Genomic DNA, 18,780 nt, shown 5'->3' on the forward strand with positions numbered 1-18,780 from the left:
GTGTGTACATTTTATTGTCTTCTCCTTTTCCAGAAAAATGATGCTATACATCAACCTCAGGTAAGCACTGTTTTTATCTGAAAACTGTTAATTTATTTGTATTTGGAAATAGTGAATCAAAATTAGTAGTGAAGTAAAACAAAAGTACCTTGAAGTCAAGATGCATGTGTGTTGTCTGCTATGGGAAAAACAACAATATAGTTTTGCAACATCATTGAAGATGGCTAGGTAACACAACCATAAATAATAAAGCATAACACGCACAACTTCAAACACTCAAAAATAAATAAAATTAAAGAAACCATACAATCTGCATGCTAAATAGTTTGCATTTACAGGTGTCTCCAACCTGTCGATCGCGAGCTACCAATAGCTCGCAGACACCTTCAGAGTAACTCACAGCCTTGAGTTCATCTTTAAATAACCACTGGGTCAATAAAAAGTGTTATGTTTTCCTTTTATAGTAAAGGGAAGGCTGTGTTTATTTTGCATTATTATCCTCTGGCTTTAGACAGTAGGATCTGATAATGAGCCGTGCTCGACTCCACCTTATGCCTCAGACTGGGGAGGTGAAGAGCTTAAGCACGGAAGTATAGAACTCTTAAAAGCTGGTGGCAACTCAATGTTGGAGCGTGAGAACAAAATCCTATTTCTGAAATGCTTTTAAATGGGAGAAAATTAAAATGAAGAGTTGTAGTTTTCTCCCATTTCAAAGTGTCGCATTTACAAACGGAAGGCATATTGCTCCCAGTGGCCAGTGGACACGGTGACACATTTATAACTGAAAAATACAGTAATTTTTTTAAATGGGAGAAACATAAAGTGGACCTGGTACAATGCATTTGCATCCATTTTGCTGAAGCTGGCCCTGACATAAGTAAAATTGTTGTGTGTTCCCTCTAGGGGCCAACGTATCAAAGTCCTTTGCACCATCCGCAGGGTCTAATGCTGCTGTTGCATGCCTCTGCAGTTTCTACTGCTTGAAGATCAGTTTAATTTGTCTCTGGTTGCTCTTGCCTGTGATGGCATTCATGTTGGTGTCTCAGGGTGTCGCTCAGTGTTCACAGGTTCTCTCCAGAGCTCTCTCATAATTAAAAGAAGTGATCAAATCCTCCTCCTGCCACATGATAGCCAGTGAGGGTGATCATTGCACCTGCAGAGAATCAGCACAACGTCTCCCCCCTCCCCTCCCAGCCAGTTAGGTGCAAAGCATGCCAATCATATACATGTGACAAGAGCCTCAGGCTGTACATGTAAGTGGGGACATCTTCCGTTCTCTGCGTGCATTAGCTCTTCCACTAGCCAGCCATAGCGTCGCTGTCTGTATTGTATGTGTGACCCAATCAGTCACTTGGTCAGATAGGCCTGACGCTCATGCCTCAAGCTTATATGTTTATTCCTCAGGCTGCAGGTGACACAACCCCTTGTGCCTACAGCCATAGCTATCCCAGGATGTCACCGCAGAGTCTGTGTCCCACTAACTTGGGGGGAACCACGATAAGCAGCTGCAGGGTCTGGGGTTGAGGGATAAGAGGGCAAACACAGCCACAGCCAGTTTCCTTAAGCCCCCCACAGATGTCAGTAATACAGGTCCTGGGACAACCCGCGACCAGACTAAAGTGTGCTCATGTATGCACACCACAGGCCCCAACGGCTCCAAGGTACATCAGGCCTTAGCAGTATTGGTAGGACTGAACAGCTGGGCTAACAGCAAGAGAGTGCCTCCAGGAGGTGCGTGCACCCACCCAACTTGCGTGAGGGGAGCCTCTCGCCAGCTGCCCCTGCTGCGGCTAGGCCTCCGACGTTCATCAGCACTAGCTGATGCCAGACCCGGTTGCCAGCTTCGGTGGTCGATGCAGTGTTTCCCCTGGGCTGTTGGTGCCCCACATCCCCTTACCTCCTCGTGTACATCTCTGGAGCTGCTATAGCTGTACCTATAAGGATTGTAATGTAAAGATGAACACTCAATAAAAGTGTAATAAATAGTTTATTAACACTCAACCGGGAGGCAAGTTGTTCAATCCTTGACCAAGTTACAACTGATCCAACTCCCCCACATCACATTCCAACCCAATGACCTAGTTGCATTCTTAGCAAGGAATGTACACCATTAAAGGAGAAGATACAACACATCTCCCTTATAATAATAACAAAAACAAAAGGAATAAAAACAAGAAGAAGCAAAAGGAACATAGCAAAGAAAAGCAGAAAACAGTCAGAAATGCAAAGGTCAAAAAAACACAGGAACAATTCACTTAGAACAGTAATCTTGAAGATACAAAGGAGGTCTTCTAACTCTTGTGCTTGTGCTGCGAAAATAAACATTCTGAGGTAAGTGATTGGAACATTTTTGACTCACAAAACCGTCATAATCAGGTTTCACAACACCATCCCCCTCCGCACACCTTGATAAACGAGACATACTCCAAACATCTCCCCCAGCAAGCATAACCACATTCTTCATGACCTTAACAATACGCCTAGGCCCAAAATACTTGGACTCACCCTTTGGTGACCAAGCTGCCTTTTTAATGAAAACAAAATCATCCACTTTCCAAGAAACACTCTTCGCACCTCTTAAGACATCAAACCTTCGCTTGTACTTCTCCTGATAGTTTTCCAACCTCCAATCTTTGACCACACAACCCCTATCCTTAACCGAAAGCCACAAAGGATTAAGCTTAGAACCAGCAACTCTACCTTTCAGTTTCTTGAAAGGTGATAAACCAGTCACGCTATAAGGAGTGTTTCTGTGCGCCCACAGTTTTTCCCTGAGAATCGGTTTTAGTGGGAGCCTTCTTTCCAAAGCAGTCTGAGCACACGCTCTAATTAACCTATTCATGCTCTCCACCAAACCATTGGCCTGCGGAGAATAGAGAGCAGTCCTATGGTGGGTGATGGATAAATCTCTCAAAAAGTCAGACATTTCCTGAGAGGTGAACTGAACACCGTTATCAGAAACCAAAACGTCAGGGACCCCTTCACAAGTAAAAGCATCCTTCAAAAATTCAATGACATTCCTACTCAAAACGGAACCCATGCAAGAAGCAGACAACCACTTCGAAGTATAGTCTACCAGAACAACAACAAACCTCTCTGAAGGAGCCAGGTTCTCAAAAGGTCCAATAATGTCCACAGCCACTTTAGACCAAGGACGCTCAGGTATAGCAACAGGGGAAAGAGGGGCGGTGCTCACTTTCCTTGACTTATCATTACCAGCACAAATACTGCAGTCCTTCACAACAATCTCAACCTCACGGTCTAATTCAGGCCACCAATAGGTTTCCCTGACTCTTGCCTTGGTGAGACTACAACCACGATGTCCTTCATGTGCCAAATTTATAATCTTCTCCCTCATCCCTAAAGGGGGAATCAACCTGTCGCCTCTGAACAATTCTCCTTGAACAATGTTCAACTCATCTCTCACATTCCAGTAACCCTTAGCAGGATCAGGAACTTCTTTCAAAATAGGCCATCCATTGACTGTGGATTCCAGAACAAAATCCCTGGCCGGATCATTAGAAAAGCTATCCCTCCATTCCACTTCATTCAATGCTGATTCCCTCACCCAAGAAACAACAGGTGGCTCAGAATCACACACAACCAACCTATCAAGGGGTGATCTAGAAAGAACATCAGCAGGAATATTTTTAAGTCCAGGTAAATATTCTACACAAAAGTTGTATTCCATGAGTCCTTCGACCCACCTCTTGATCCTTGGAGTTGTACATTCTACATTTCTACAGGAAAACAACTGCACCAGAGGTTTGTGGTCAGACCTGACAACAAAGGGTAAACCCCACAAGTAAAATCTGAAATGCTTGATGGCCCAAAAACAAGCTAAAGCTTCACGCTCTATAACTGAATAGCGCTCCTCGGCACCCTTCAGAGAACGTGAGGCGAAACCAATGACCTTCTCCGAACCATCCACCAACTGAGAAAGAACAGCCCCAAACCACGTAAACTCGCATCAGTGGACAAAATTGTTTTCTTGTGCACATCAAAATGCCCCAAGGTTGGCATTTTTGCGATCTCAGACTTAACAGTTTCAAAGGCTCCTGAACATTCCTTGTCCCAATTGAAAACCGCGCCTTCTTTCCAAAGCAGTCTGAGATAGAGTCGAAATCTTTTAAATAAAAATCACTAGAAGAAAATAAAAGTCTTCAGAGAAACGGTTAACTCACTACTCCAGGAAATCCTTAATTCCAAATCACGCAGGGTTCTTCAACACCTGTTGGGTTCATCGTCGCCAGTAATGTAAAGATGAACTCTCAATAAAAGTGTAATAAATAGTTTATTAACACCCAACAGGGAGGCAAGTTGTTCAATCCTTGACCAAGTTACAACTGATCAAACTCCCCCACATCACATTCCAACCCAATGACCTAGTTGCATTCTTAGCAAGGAATGTACACCATTAAAGGAGAAGATACAACAGATTGTTTTGGACACGGATGTGGAGCTCAGTGTTAAGTGGCCATCACATTAAGTGGCCATCCTGGCTGCGGCGTAAGAAAATCCCCCTGTTGCATCTCTATATTCTGGTTGTTTCTATTCAGCGCTACAGTTTCTATATCATGCTTAGATATCCTATTTCTGTGCTTTCAGTCATACATCAAAATGTAACCTTTATATATAGGAAACTTGTAAACCAATGAACACACAAGTAGCAAAACTGCTAAACAATTGATCTTCTCCTAGGTGCCATTCATTTAATTTCTATATGCCCATCTATTGTTGCAGTTACAGGCTTGACTGATAGGTACTTGTACTCCTCCTTGTGCCAGTGGAGGTCGGATCGTGGTGGGAAAAATCTCCGGGGAGTCCCAGCATCTGCAGAATTTAGGCTTCAGTCTGCTTCAATGTGAAGGGACAATTTTATTCTATTTTTTTTTAATGATAGTAGGCTCCTCAAGTGAGAATGTTTACAGCCTCTGTTATGTTTTACTTTAAAGTTATTTTGCAATGATCCTTTGGGACTCCCAGCACGATGACAGGGATGATATAAGCATGTGAATCTATGAAGGATACTAAGACTGGCGAGCTACCCTTACTGTTAAGTAAATGTTTTCATTCTTGTTTGTCGAGCTGGGAATCCCACAGTAACTCCTTTAATAGTGCCGTCACCTCATTGGAAAAAACAAAACACCACTGAGTTGGGAATGCCGTGAACTGCACCCACAGGCACTACTGTCCCCCAGATTTCCACAGTGTGTCCTGTGTGAAAGAAATCCATTCAGAGCGCTAATTGTTTCTTCACCTGCATCTGTCTCCAGGGGGAATGTCCTTTTTGGGGGGGCTTTTTCAACCCTTCTGACAGCCTCTACCACAGAGATCTATTGCCTTTGGGATTTTGAACCTGTGTAAGACTTAATTTTACTCTCCTGGTAAGCTGTTCCAGAAAGGCCCTATTTAGACTTTGTGGCACCCGTGGCATTCATATGCTGAATATGCTCACAAAGAAATGCATTTATCGATTTTTACAAGGTAAAGTTCAGCAAGATCTGTTAAAAAGACCCACAAAGACTTCGATGACCCCCTCCTTCTCTGGTTATGAAACTTTACACATTGCTTTCACTGAATAAAGGATATCTTATGGAAAGTAAGCCCCTTAACTAAGGTGTCTCAACTTTAGAGCGCCCCATAAAGAATCTTAATGAGTCCAACAAGAACCCAGGGAAGGATTCAGAAGAGTCCTCAGGGGTGCCTGACATTGTGGCCAAGATTATTGATGCCTGTTTCATCATCTGAATCATCAACAACCCTGTATTAACCAAGCGCCTCCCTCCGATATGCTATTGTCATCAACTACGTCAACTTAAACATTTTCATCTGAGCCACACCCCTCTATGAAAAATGTACGATCAATGACATTGACAACGCAGTTCAAGATGAAGAATTTCAGTCCTCTTATATTAGACAAAGCATTACATACTTTTTTCCTGATGATGTGTCTCCTATCAAGGTTCCTTTTCTGCTCCCTCTGAGTAGGTTGGACACGGGCTATGATGTTAATTGAGAAGATGAAAGTCCCTTTGATTTTACTAGCACTCTTACTCAACTGAGGTCAAATGCAAGCATATTTGTAGGAGGATTTGAAGGTCAGCATGACCAATAATACCAATAAGAACATTAACCCCTTCACCCATCACTTAGTATGAAATGAATACATGCTAGTGCTATAGGCACCACGAGAAAGTGTGATCTGTACTAGGAAGATACCCCTTATAAAGAACCAATGATGCTGCAGGTCCCAGTTAATCTCATAGGTGATCAACCAGCAAATGATGAAAGATCACTTTATGCGGTTTCTGACCCAAATCATACACCAGACACCACCTCCAAAACCACCAGTGTAAGGACCGCCTCACCCCTTGCCACCTCATATCTACCTTGCCAGGTGGAGGCTGACACAACAGATGATGATGATGATGCCAAAGAGGCGAAGGGGAAAAGCCGACCATCAGTCTGGGATGGTGCTGAATGGGACAGTTATACACCTGCAGCTACTGGTGATCCAAATCCACCACCTGCAGACTCCTTCGAACTGTATTTTCTGCTTCCACTCTGAAGTGGAACTAGCCTCAAACGTACTGTCTAATCCAAGGAAACAAATTGTTTCCCTAGTGATATCTGGGCTCTCTCAAAGAAAGGCAATCAAGGCTGTTCTGTAATAGACCACATCTTGCAGGAGAGAGACAAAATCATGCAGAAGCTAGCATCAGTATTGGCAACGGTTGCATGCTTCCATAAATGAAACATAAAGCATCTAATGATAAACTTGCATGTTGCATCCATAGGCCAATTTGGTGGTTGTGCAAGCTGCACAATCACAATCATGCAATCTTCCTCCTGCACAGCCTGCCAAACAAAGGATTGGAAAATGAATAACTACAGCGAGCCGTTCGCTACATTAGGTGCCACTTCTTTCAAAACTATGATTGCTTAATGATCATAGGCCCTACTACTGCCAGAAGTTGTACAGATTAGCTCTCTTTATTTACATAATTCTGAAGGATAAGAACGAAGACGCAAGGGCTATCCTACGAGAGCCTCTTTTGCCATCATGAACTCCACAATGGATGTTGCCAGCATAGGCTTCATAAATAACAAATGGAGATTGCCAGTACTGATATCAAAAAAGTAATATACATAAATTCAAACACAGTACTTGAAACAACATTCAAGACCGGGAGCTAGTCAATAGCTTTTATTATTCTTTATGACTTTGTCAACAGAAGATCATATTTTATCAAATGCATATTCAAAAACAGACATATAATACATACTAAGCAGAAGCTCAATTTTGGGGATCATTCATCATATCAAGCATATCACAAGCATACAACATACAACCATTCATTGGGGGAAGGGGATGCAATAACTACAAAAGCTACAAAAAATGCAAAAAGATGCAATATTTACAATATAATACCAGGCACAAGACAAAGGGGGTACAAAAGAAAAGCCAAAGTCTGCGAAGCAATTGAGAAGTATTATCACTTAGAACTTAATCCAACAAAAGGTACATTCCTATTCCATACCGCTGTCTGCAAGAGTGATAAGCTCTAATGATAGGATTTTTGTTGCTTATCACTGTTTTGTGTACATTACCTTTTCCTAATGATTAACAAAGTATCTTGGACATTTGACCTTGATATAGGAATGTACCTTTTGTTGGTTGTAGTACTGTTGACAGTTGTCTTTTTGTGGTGCCAATGGCATAGGCCATCACTCCTATCTCAGGGGCCTCAAAACACATTATCAGCCTAAGCAATCAAAACCACCTTATTACCACATTATTGTTTGGTCCCAAAGAGTACACTTCTACCCTCTGATCTCCTCCAAAAGAAGTACTTAGCTCTTATGGCTCCTTTTTTGCCAGACAACCAAATAGAAGAGGGGAATGAGTCAGCTGATGCACCAGGACACTTTGGGGCGCCATTGCCTTCTCATCAGCCCACAATACCTCTTGGCGCACAGTGCTACACACAATAGCTATTGAATATATTAAATTGTCAGAACGAGAGGGTTCAGAAAAATGTTATAAGTTTGTTTTTTAGTGGGCCTTATAATTGGCAGGCCTTTTCAAAGCAAGCATAGATAAATGCATTGTTTTTATTACATTAACTGTGATAAAGTAATCTGGTATTTTTTTTTTGCAGAGTTTTATATAGCGTGAACTTGACCCGAATCTGAATCGGGTATCAGAGCGCTTTACAAAGCACCAGTTACGTTACATGAGGACACGCATTCATTTTTGTTAGGCATGGGGAGATTAAGTGAATTGCCCAGAATCACAGGATGTTCAGCGTCGTTGACCAGATTCGAACCCAGTTCCCCAGGTCCGAGGTCGCGCGCCCTCGCCGTTAGGCCATCTGCTCTCCCCAACTTGAGACCCATTGGCTGAAAAGTCATGAAGCTCAAAATGAAAGGTGTTTGGCTCTAGTTTTATATCTGAGTGTTGATCATAAAACTGCTACCTATTTATGTAAAAGGTATTCCAACATGATTTAGTTGGTCTCTTCAAAGCATGTGACTATAAAAGATAACTCTGGATGACTAATTACAGATAAGTTGATATGTATCAATCTAGGCAACACAGCAAATTAGTTGGTTGAAATGAACTGAGCTTGAAACAAAGGTTTTTGTAAAAAGAGGGGAGGTACAATTTTATTCACAAAGATTCTTTAAAAACACATAGGGAAAAAATATACATTCACAAATTATATTTAACACATATAACTTAATATATCAGGAATATATAACACCATCATTAAAAAGAAGCAATTAATTCAACAAATGAGGTTTACATAAACATCTTCTATGTCTATGCAATGACTGCTCTTTTAGTAATTATTGGCGATACCCCTTTAAGAAAAACCAGTCTCCACCTCTCCTCATAATCCGTGGTCCTTCCTTTGTGTTCCCACACAATTCACCTGAATCCACTCCTCCAATTAAGTAGAATATATAAACAGCGTGCTGAGAGACCATTCTACCGCTGTCGTTCAAGGAAGGAGCATAGAACCCCTGAGTCCCGCCGCCGGAATCTTCGAGCCCTGTTGACACCAATCGGGTAAGTCCTGCAGAAACCCTGGGTGGGATACAACTAATCTAGTTACTCCTTTTAGCTGTAAAACCCTAACTGAATTGTAAATAATGTAACTTCCCCATTATCTTTTGTCTCTCACAGACAGGGAGTTATTTTAAACTACTTGAAATCAACCATCGCTTGGAACACAAGCAAAAGGGTAATTATTATTCCTTCTGTTACAGAAATAACTAGGTTAAGAAGTGGTTACTCTTTAATTCCATCGCATAGAATTTTATGTTAGGATTTTTTCATCCACTCTTTAGGCTATCCATGCCACTTACTATCCCCATATCAGGTGGACTATATCTTGATGTCCCAATATAAACACGCATCACAGAGGCCATTATTTTAATTTCCGGTCGGCGGGTCAAAACGAACCTCAACTTGTAAAACAAGGTACTTCTATTCCTCTGAATTAATCGTTCGATTTCTCTGGTAAATAATGTATTCCAGTCGATTATCATATGTTAATAGAACCTCACAGATCTATAGAACCTGTTTAGTAAAAGATCTTCTAAATATCTCTCTAGGAAATAATTGAAAAATAATTTAAATTGAACACTCGAAATGAAGCAAACATATCAATAACCACAGAATCTCCATTGGTATCAACCATTACAATAGGTAATATATCAACCCTTATATTGAATATCAGTCATAAAGACACTATAATATAGGCAAGAATAATAACTATTGTCTATATGCTGCTTTCCATGATTTAGAATATCCTCATCTACCATCCAAAGAAAGGATTCTAGATATACTGACAAACAAGACTGCTACGTCGAATCGCACTAAAATTATTCGTGCTCTTAAAGTAAGTGATCGTACTTAAATGATAAATACTATGTATATCAATCTCCAGGCCTCGGTAGGATAATCTTTATATAACCGGTATTAGTTAGAATGCAGTCTAACTCTGTAGCATCAACTTCAATTATATGATTAGATAAAGAGATACAAACATCAGAAATCTGAGATTAGACATCCTACATAAATACCTTTTCCATCCCCTTATATTCTGGTATGAGCGTATCTATACCATGAGACATTGTCTTCCCTTACTTTTCACCTATGTGTCAGATTGATTATTAAGGCAAGGAAATGAAACCTTTAAAAATGTCATATGAAATCTCTAAAATTGTCATTGCAATAGAATAGGTTGGTCAAAAGAAAATAGAAAGTCTGAGACTAGTAGAATAACATTGGGCTTTGTGTTTTTTGTAAATTGTGCAAAAGCAAGAATGAACAGAATATTCTGGTTTTAAGGTACTTTTTTACCCCTCTTTTTTAGATATTAACCGTGGCTGCTCCAGAAGAAGGCGCTGGTTCGCCGAAACGCGCGTAGAGATTAATTTAGCCACATTTTTCTCATTATATTGTTTGTGTATTTTATGTAAACCTCATTTGTTGAATTAATTGCTTCTTTTTAATGATGGTGTTATATATTCCTGATATATTAAGTTATATGTGTTAAATATAATTTGTGAATGTATATTTTTTCCCTATGTGTTTTTAAAGAATCTTTGTGAATAAAATTGTACCTCCCCTCTTTTTACAAAAACCTTTGTTTCAAGCTCAGTTCATTTCAACCAACTAATTTGCTGTGTTGCCTAGATTGATACATATCAATTGATTTGCCTTTCCCTGGTCTAGGAACTCTATTTCCATGCACTCAGGGGGTCCTTGATAAATATTCACGTTAATTACAGATAAGTAACTTTGATGTCAAAGAGCTTATTTTCTGATTATAAAGGACTTTGCATTATAATGTGTTATATAGTTATGTGATCTAGCTTCCTTTAATACATTTGTACATTTCATCTGCAAATCAAACAACTTGCAAAGTTCATTTGTTCTACAGTCTTGATGGAGATGTAGATTTCAGAATTATTGCCAAGTGTGTGTCTGTGTGTGTGTATTAAGAATCCCTTTCTCCATTTGCACAGGCCAAGGCATGCTGTCAGGTGATTAATGCAGCACTTAAGACTATGGCAAGTTACCTTGAGTGGGCTTCTTTGTGGCACATCATAGATGGGCAGAACAAGCTCCTGGAGACATTGTGGTGCCTTATGGATGATCCTGAACTGCAGTTGGAGGCATCCCAGTGTCTCCTGGTAGCTGTCAAGCGTATGGTAAGTTATCTTACTTACAACTATTGACCTGCTTGTCGGGAGTTTTTTTTTGGGACCTGTTCCCTGAGGATTTAGCATAGAGGAATAAGTCCTTCCAATAAATGTTAGCTCTCACAAATTCCATATATTAAATATTTTCCTAGTGGCCGGATTGAATGTACAATATCTCCTTTGTAATAGCATGTCACTGGCATAGATGGTGCTGTTTGGTATTGTCACTTCATCCCTCTGCAGGAAGCAGTGGAGGCTTGTTACTGTGGGCTTTGGGACTTCCATCTTTGTATTCTCTGCCTTCTAATTTGTTTTGTTCAGTTAGTCATTAAGCACTGCAAAAATAATCCCAAAACTACTGCCAGCCAGTGTGCTTGGCTGTCACTCTGCAATACTGTAAAAGAAAGCCACTAGAGCCATAGGCTTCAGCCCTGCACTGTCAGATGCTACATGGCAAACAGCAAAGAAGTCCCGCCCTTTCCCATCTTGTCGCAGGTGGGTGATTGCAGGGTGGGTGAGTTGAGCAAGCGTCACTGATCCCAATATTTGGCAAGTTGGGAAATAGTGGGATTTACAAGAGGCTGCCACAGTGCTGTGATACTCTAAAGCCACATGCTGTAATTGTCTTTGCTCTTCTTGCCTTCCATAGTTTCTTCCATTCATTCTATTACTTCAAAGGTATGTGATTGGAGAAACTTACTAAGGTATCCTAAGTAAGTTTTCCTCAGTTCTCCTCAGTGGAGAAGCGTGGCACAATGGTTAAAGCGGCAGACCCTGATGCAGAGGTCTGGCTCGGGACCAGGGTTCAATTCCTGCCTCGACGGCTCTTGGACTCTATCTCCCCGTACCTGATAATTCTCGCCTCGGGGCCTAGTCTAATCATGGGTCCCGCTCTGTGACTCTGGCCAATTGCTTGCTTAATCTTCACAACGCCCCAGCAGCGCCTGGATGCCTGGCTTCACCTTGGGGGTGTCCCGGAGTGGACATCTCACAGGAAAGCCAGGAAGGGTTACACAGCGGTATGAATACAGCGCTACGAGACCTCTGGGTAGAAGGCGCTATATAAATACAAACACATTTACATTTTACATTTACATCCTTGACTGCAGCTATAAAGAAGCATGTTCAATTTTTTTTTAGTTATTGATGACCTATCATCCGTTATAGAACGTTTTTTAAATTCATTTATTTATATATAAAGTGCAGCCATAAAACAAGCGAAGCGCATAGCAAGACACATAATAATGAGCTTGAAGAAAGAAAAGTAAATATGCTCCACGTGTTTCACCACTGGTCTTTGGTACCTATTGGGGGCATCACTTTATAATAAACTTAAGTCAAATATAGAAAACAATGTCCCAAAAAACAGTGTTTTGCCCAATGGAGAAGGCTGGCAGAGTTAACCAGTTTCCAATATGCTTGCGTGGTTTATGAAATCGAAACATCAATGAGAAAGCCCATGGAAACAATATATCATGTTTTCCATACAACCCACAAGTGACGGTTTCAAGCGAACCAAGAAGAGAAACATAGCACATCCTAATGTCAGAAGTGTTTAAGCAATACTACCTAAATCACCTTTACCAGCTGGATCCATCATTTTGTTGTCTTTGATCGTATATGAAAGTGTCTTGGTACCCCATGTTGATGTTTCAGGTTCACAAGAAAAATAGCAAGCAACATGGCTCATGGGCAACACCTTTTGTGTCACCAGTTGTAATTCCTGTATTCGTAGCGTATATTGGTTGCAAATACACATGCTATGCGCACTCCTGCCATCCTGGGTTTGTCCCGGACTACGCAAGTTGTTGTTCTCGTGGAAAGTCTTTATGATCGATGTCGTATCCCTTGCCTCGCGAGCAATTGTGCTTGCTCAGCGGCTCCTTCATTAAATTGTTTTTTACGCAATTGATCTCGGCTGGACTGCGTAGGAGCTCTACTGTTTAGACATCCATGCGGCCTACGGACAAAAAGAATTAAGCAATCGAGGACAAATAGTGACGCACAGCCCCAGCACATCTTGGAACTATGTTTTAAATAAAGTGAAAGCGACAAACTTCCACCCCACCTATTTAATCTTTACATACTTCCCCTGATTCAGTCCTTAAGAGACAAACAGGTGAGAGTCTTCAATTACGCAGATGACTTACAACTGCTTTTTACCATCGACAACACTGAAGTCTCCATACTGCATTTTCAGTCGACCATGAGCTTTATTAAAATATGGATGGACCAGAACCAGCTCAAACTACACCCGGGGAAAACCGAGTTAGTTCTGACCAGCGACAGCGCCAAGTATTGGGGCCCTCACTACTGGCCTTCTGAATTGTGCCAAGCTCCAACACCCTCCTTGTCAGCCAAAACACTTGGAGTCACCGTGGACTGCGACCTATCACTGAAAGCGCAGGTAGGTCAGGTGGTCTCCAAGTGCTTCCAACTAAAACAAATCCGGAAGGTACGCCGTCTGCTTACGCCCGAGGCAATCACCCAGGTTGTGATCTCTACTGTACTGTCCCATCTGGACTACGCGAATGCTATCTATCTAGGTCTTCCCAACTACCTAGTTGAGCGACTCCAGATGGTACAGAACCATGCCTGAAGGTTAATCCTGAACCAACCAAGGCGACATGCAGCTACCCCCCTACTAAGGAAACTGCACTGGCTCCCAGTTACCCAGCGCTGTGCCTTTAAAACCGGTTGTATAATTTTCAAGTCCCTTTACTGTAAAAGCCCCATATTCATCAACCAACTGATCTCCAGATATACTCCACCTCGCAACCTACGCTCACTCCACCTGAGCCTCCTGCAGACGCCTTCTTTCAAACTTAAGCGCGCAGGAGGCCGTAGGTTTGCTAACAGGAGGGACTGCTATGTAATCTATGCACAGATATGAATTCAGCAGCCCACATGCCTCGAACCGAATATGCTACTTACCAGTATGCATCTGTTCTTGGCATGTAGGGCTGCTTCCCCCAGCACCTCTAATACCGCTAGTGGCACGCAAGCTGAAGCAACACTCAATGACTCTCATCCTGGTTGCTCCGACATGGGCACGCCAACCATGGTACACCACGTTTCTAGAACTATCCGTGGTACCGCATCAAAGGCTGCACCTCACACCCAGGCTTTTGACGCAGAGCCATGGCAACATTCAGCATCCAGATCCGCAACAGCTCAACCTGGCGATCTGGCTCCTGAGGTCTTAGAGTTTGGCTACCTCAACTTGCCTCCTGACTGTATGGACATCATCAGGGAAGCAAGGAAGCCCACCACCAGAGCATGCTATGCGGCGAAATGGAAGCGGTTTGTCATTTATTGTGCAGACCACAACATCAACCCGCTGGACGCATCTACTCAAAACATCATTTGTTATCTGTTACATCTATACAAATGTAATCTGGCCTATGCTTCCATTCGTATACATTTTTCCGCAATGGCTGCTTATCTCCAAAACAGGCAGCATCTCTCCCTTTTCAGAGTGCCTGCCATCAAAGCTTTTCTGGAGGGACTCAAACGAGTCATTCCTCCCCGGACCCCACCAGCTCCTGAATGGAACCTAAATGTGGTCCTCACAAGACTGATGGGTCCACCTTTTGAGCCACTGCATTCATGCGAGATTCAGTTCTTAACATGGAAAGTGGCTTTCCTGATGGCGATTACGTCGCTAAGACACGTTAGTGAACTCCAGGCACTAACTATCCAAGAGCCATTCATACAGATTCATTCCAACAGGGTGGTGCTTCGCACTAACCCTAAGTTCCTTCCTAAGGTGGTTTCACAGTTCCGTATCAACCAGACTATAGAACTGCCTGTGTTCTTCCAGAATCCTGAGTCAGTAGCGGAGAGAATGCTCCACATGCTTGACGTCAAGAGAGCCTTGATGTACTACATTGATAGGACCAAAGATTTTCGAAAGACGAAACAACTATTTGTTGCCTTTTCGCCACAACACAAAGGCAATCCCATTTCCAAGGCTGGTATAAACAGGTGGATCGTTAAGTGTATTCAGATCTGCTATCAGAAAGCTAAGCGCACTCTAACGATCCCCCCGCGGGCCCACTCCACCCGGAAGTTGGGGGCCTCCATGGCTTTCCTTGGAAATATTCCTTTAGAAGACATATGTAGAGCAGCCACATGGTCTACCACACACACATTTACGAAACACTACTGTGTAGATGTGCACTCCAAACAGCAGGCAGCTGTAGGGCAGGCTGTTCTAAAAACACTTTTCCAAACTGCTGCAGCTGGCACAGGCGGCCGCCGCTAATGGAGGGATTGCTATGTATTCTATGCACAGATATGAATTCAGCAGCCCACATGCCTCGAACCAAATATGCTACTTACCAGTATGCATCTGTTCTTGGCATGTAGGGCTGCTGACATTCATATCGCCCGCCATCCTCCCCTGCGCCTGTAGCGGCTGCAGCACTCAGAAATACTCTTAGCATGGTCATCATTCATGAAGTTACACTCCATCTTTGCCACAATGGCTAAAAACAATCTGAGGATGGAGTCGATGACCATGCACACTATAGTCCAGGGGAGGAGCCACCTATCTCGTGATGCTTCGAAGACTCTTCCAGGACAACAATGTGCGATCATCCGGACCCAACACTAGGCGGCGATCTATGCACAGATATGAATGTCAGCAACCCTACATGCCAAGAACAGATGCATACTGGTAAGTAGCATATTCGTTCTCCTTTCTTCCCTCACTATCCCGGACCGTCTCTTACTCCACTCCTTCTGGTAACCAGTGCTTTAAATGGGCCTGTACTGTCCGGTCGGAGTACCAGCACTTTTCTAGAGAAGCAGGTACTCTGGTACAGAATACCTGAACTTCCATTTTTTCATTTCAAGCACTGCTGGTAACAACCCTGGCTCTTCTCCTGTCTCAGTTTATTTCACCTGCCCTTTTCCCCTCTCGCATAATGCTTTCTGCCTCGTCCCATGTGTGTGCCTTGCCTCTCTCTACTTCCGCTTTCAGTGTCTTCCTTCTTTCTGTTTGCACATCACTGCTTTTCCCTGCCTCTCTTCCACCCTCTACCCTTCCCCTTCATCCTCGTCGTGCTGCCTCCTACCTTGCCCGCATCTCAAGTGCTCTCACCCCTCTGCTACCGTTCTCTGTATCTAGTTCAGACCCCTCTCTCTGTGGTCTCGGTCGGCTCTTCCAGGAAGCTCGCCCCCCCGCCCCATTCCTGTAAGTGACTAGCCTATGCCGACTCCCTCAGACTGGATGGACAGCCCTGCTGCCTAAGGCATGTGCCCCGGTGACACTTGTAACCCAAGGTATAGCCCTGCTGTATAAGGCATGTGACACCTGTAAACCGAGGGATAGCCCTGCTGCTTAAGGCGTGTGACACCTGTAACCCCAGTGATAGCCCTACTTTCTAATGCATGTGACACCTGTACTCACTCACTACTACTCACTCCCTACTACTCTCTACTCCTCTCTACTACTCACTCTCTACTACTAACTCTACTAATCACTCTCTACTACTATCTACTTCTCTATCTCTACTACTCACTCTCTACTACTCTCTACTACTTTCTACTACTCTCTACCACTCACTCGCTACTACTCACTCTTTACTACTCTCTCTTTACTACTCACTCTACTACTCTCTACTACTCTCTACTCCTCTCTACCCCTCTCTACCACTCACTCGCTACTACTCACTCTCTACTACTCTCTTTACTACTCACTCTCTACTACTCTCTTCTCTGCTCTCTACTACTCACTCTATTATTCAGGCTCTACTACTCACTATTATTCAGGCTCTACTACTCACTCTCTACTACTCACGCTCTACTACTCACTCGCTACTGCTCTCTACTACTCACTCGCTACTAGTCACTCTCTACTACTCACTCTACTCTCTACCTCTCTCGCTGCCTCTCTATCTCTCTATTACTCTCTACCTCTCTCTACGCGCACACATATGCACATATTTACATGTATATATATATATATATACATTTATTTTATAATATGTGTAAAGCTTTACAGAAAGTAACAGGTGGATGCGCTGGATCGGCAACTACAACTGACGCAGTTACCTCGGAGACCGACGTAACTGAAAATGAGTCTGGAGGAGATCAATCGGATCCGGATGAACGGGGCAGCAACCGAACATCCCAAGCAACCCAGCCTCGAAGAAACAAGAGAACCCCTTTTCAGGAGGAACTCGAGGTGATAAACAAATCCTGGCTCCGGGGCAGAAAGAACAAACCGCCGGATGCTGGAACATCGGGAGCAGGAAAACAAGGAGGACAAGGAGGGCAAGAGGCGGCAAGTAAAGGCAGAGGAGGCACAGGAGCTTCTCGCTGGTCGAACCGCAACTGCAACAAAAAGTAGCATCATCCAACTCCAATGCTCCTGAAGATCAAGCCAATCTAGCAGTGGTAAATTTAACAACAAGAGAACTCACGAACCAAGAAGAGCAAGTTCTTAGCCTCGGACTAACATTCTTTCCCAACAATGAGTTGGAGTATACACAAACAAAGATAGACTTGTTCCGCTTTACACGGAAATTAAAACTCCATAAATATTTCAAACTGCGTCCACATTTGCAAGATAGAGGTAAAAAAGGACCCAGGATCACTGCAACTGATGCCATAAGCAGTAGAGACTTACCCACGGTCGAGATCCTAGAGGACCTAGAAACGGAGCAAACCTCGAATATTGAACAACTGGATGTGGCACAAAGAGCAGAACTGCAAGGAGTGGAACAGGATAGAGAGGAAAGTGGATTTAAACCAGTCTCTATCTTTGTTCCCCAGTCCCCTTGGGACGCCGTTGATGTATTTACAGAAGCGATGAACAACGATCTAATGAAATATCGAAAAGCGGACCACCATAACCATGAACATAATATCACGGAACAACAGAGAAATGCACTGAGGACCCTAATGACAGATAAAAACATTGTGGTGAAACCCTCTGATAAAGGGAGGAACGTGGTTTTAATGAGCAGGGACTATTACAAGGAGGAAGCTCTGAAGCAACTCTCAGATGAGAAATATTACAAAAAATGTACCAATGAAATTTACCAACAAAGTATAAGTGAATACGACGAACTAATTCAAAAATGGTACGATCTTCAGATGCTTAGTAGAGACGAACACTTATTCCTGCATAACAACTGTCCCATGACACCAACATTTTACCACCTCCCTAAATTACATAAAAACCGTGACCGTCCTCCAGGCCGTCCAATCATTTCCTCCATTGGGAGTTTGACAGAGTACATGTCCCGATTTGTTGATAATGTCCTATTCCCTCTGGTGTCTAATTTTAAATCGTACATCAAAGACACAAAAGACTTCTTGGTGGAAATACAAGATTTGGAATGGGAGCCGGGGTACTTACTGATTGTATTGGACATTACTAGCTTGTATACAAGCATTGAACATCACCATGGCCTGGAAGCAGTCAGGCATGCTTTAGAACAGCGTCAACTGCGTTTTGCCAGACATAATAACATGATTCTGGAGTTTATTGAATTTTGCCTGACCCTTAATATATTCCTATTTGAGAATCAATTATACATACAG

General features: G+C 42.8%; 1 protein-coding gene across 2 annotated transcripts in view; it reads left to right on the forward strand.

Moving 5' to 3' along the window:
- Positions 1-18,780, forward strand: part of LOC147706850 (exportin-5-like) — a 2,308,032-nt gene that overhangs the window by 258,801 nt on the left and 2,030,451 nt on the right. For both annotated transcript variants that reach the window (XM_086926017.1, XM_086926018.1), the window contains exons 6-7: positions 34-60; positions 11,047-11,232. In XM_086926017.1, the coding sequence (XP_086782143.1) occupies positions 34-60; positions 11,047-11,232 (213 nt within the window). The remainder of the gene's footprint in view (positions 1-33; positions 61-11,046; positions 11,233-18,780) is intronic.

This window comes from Lissotriton vulgaris, chromosome 6 (assembly GCF_964263255.1).
Source record: "Lissotriton vulgaris chromosome 6, aLisVul1.2, whole genome shotgun sequence".
NCBI lineage: Eukaryota > Metazoa > Chordata > Amphibia > Caudata > Salamandridae > Lissotriton > Lissotriton vulgaris.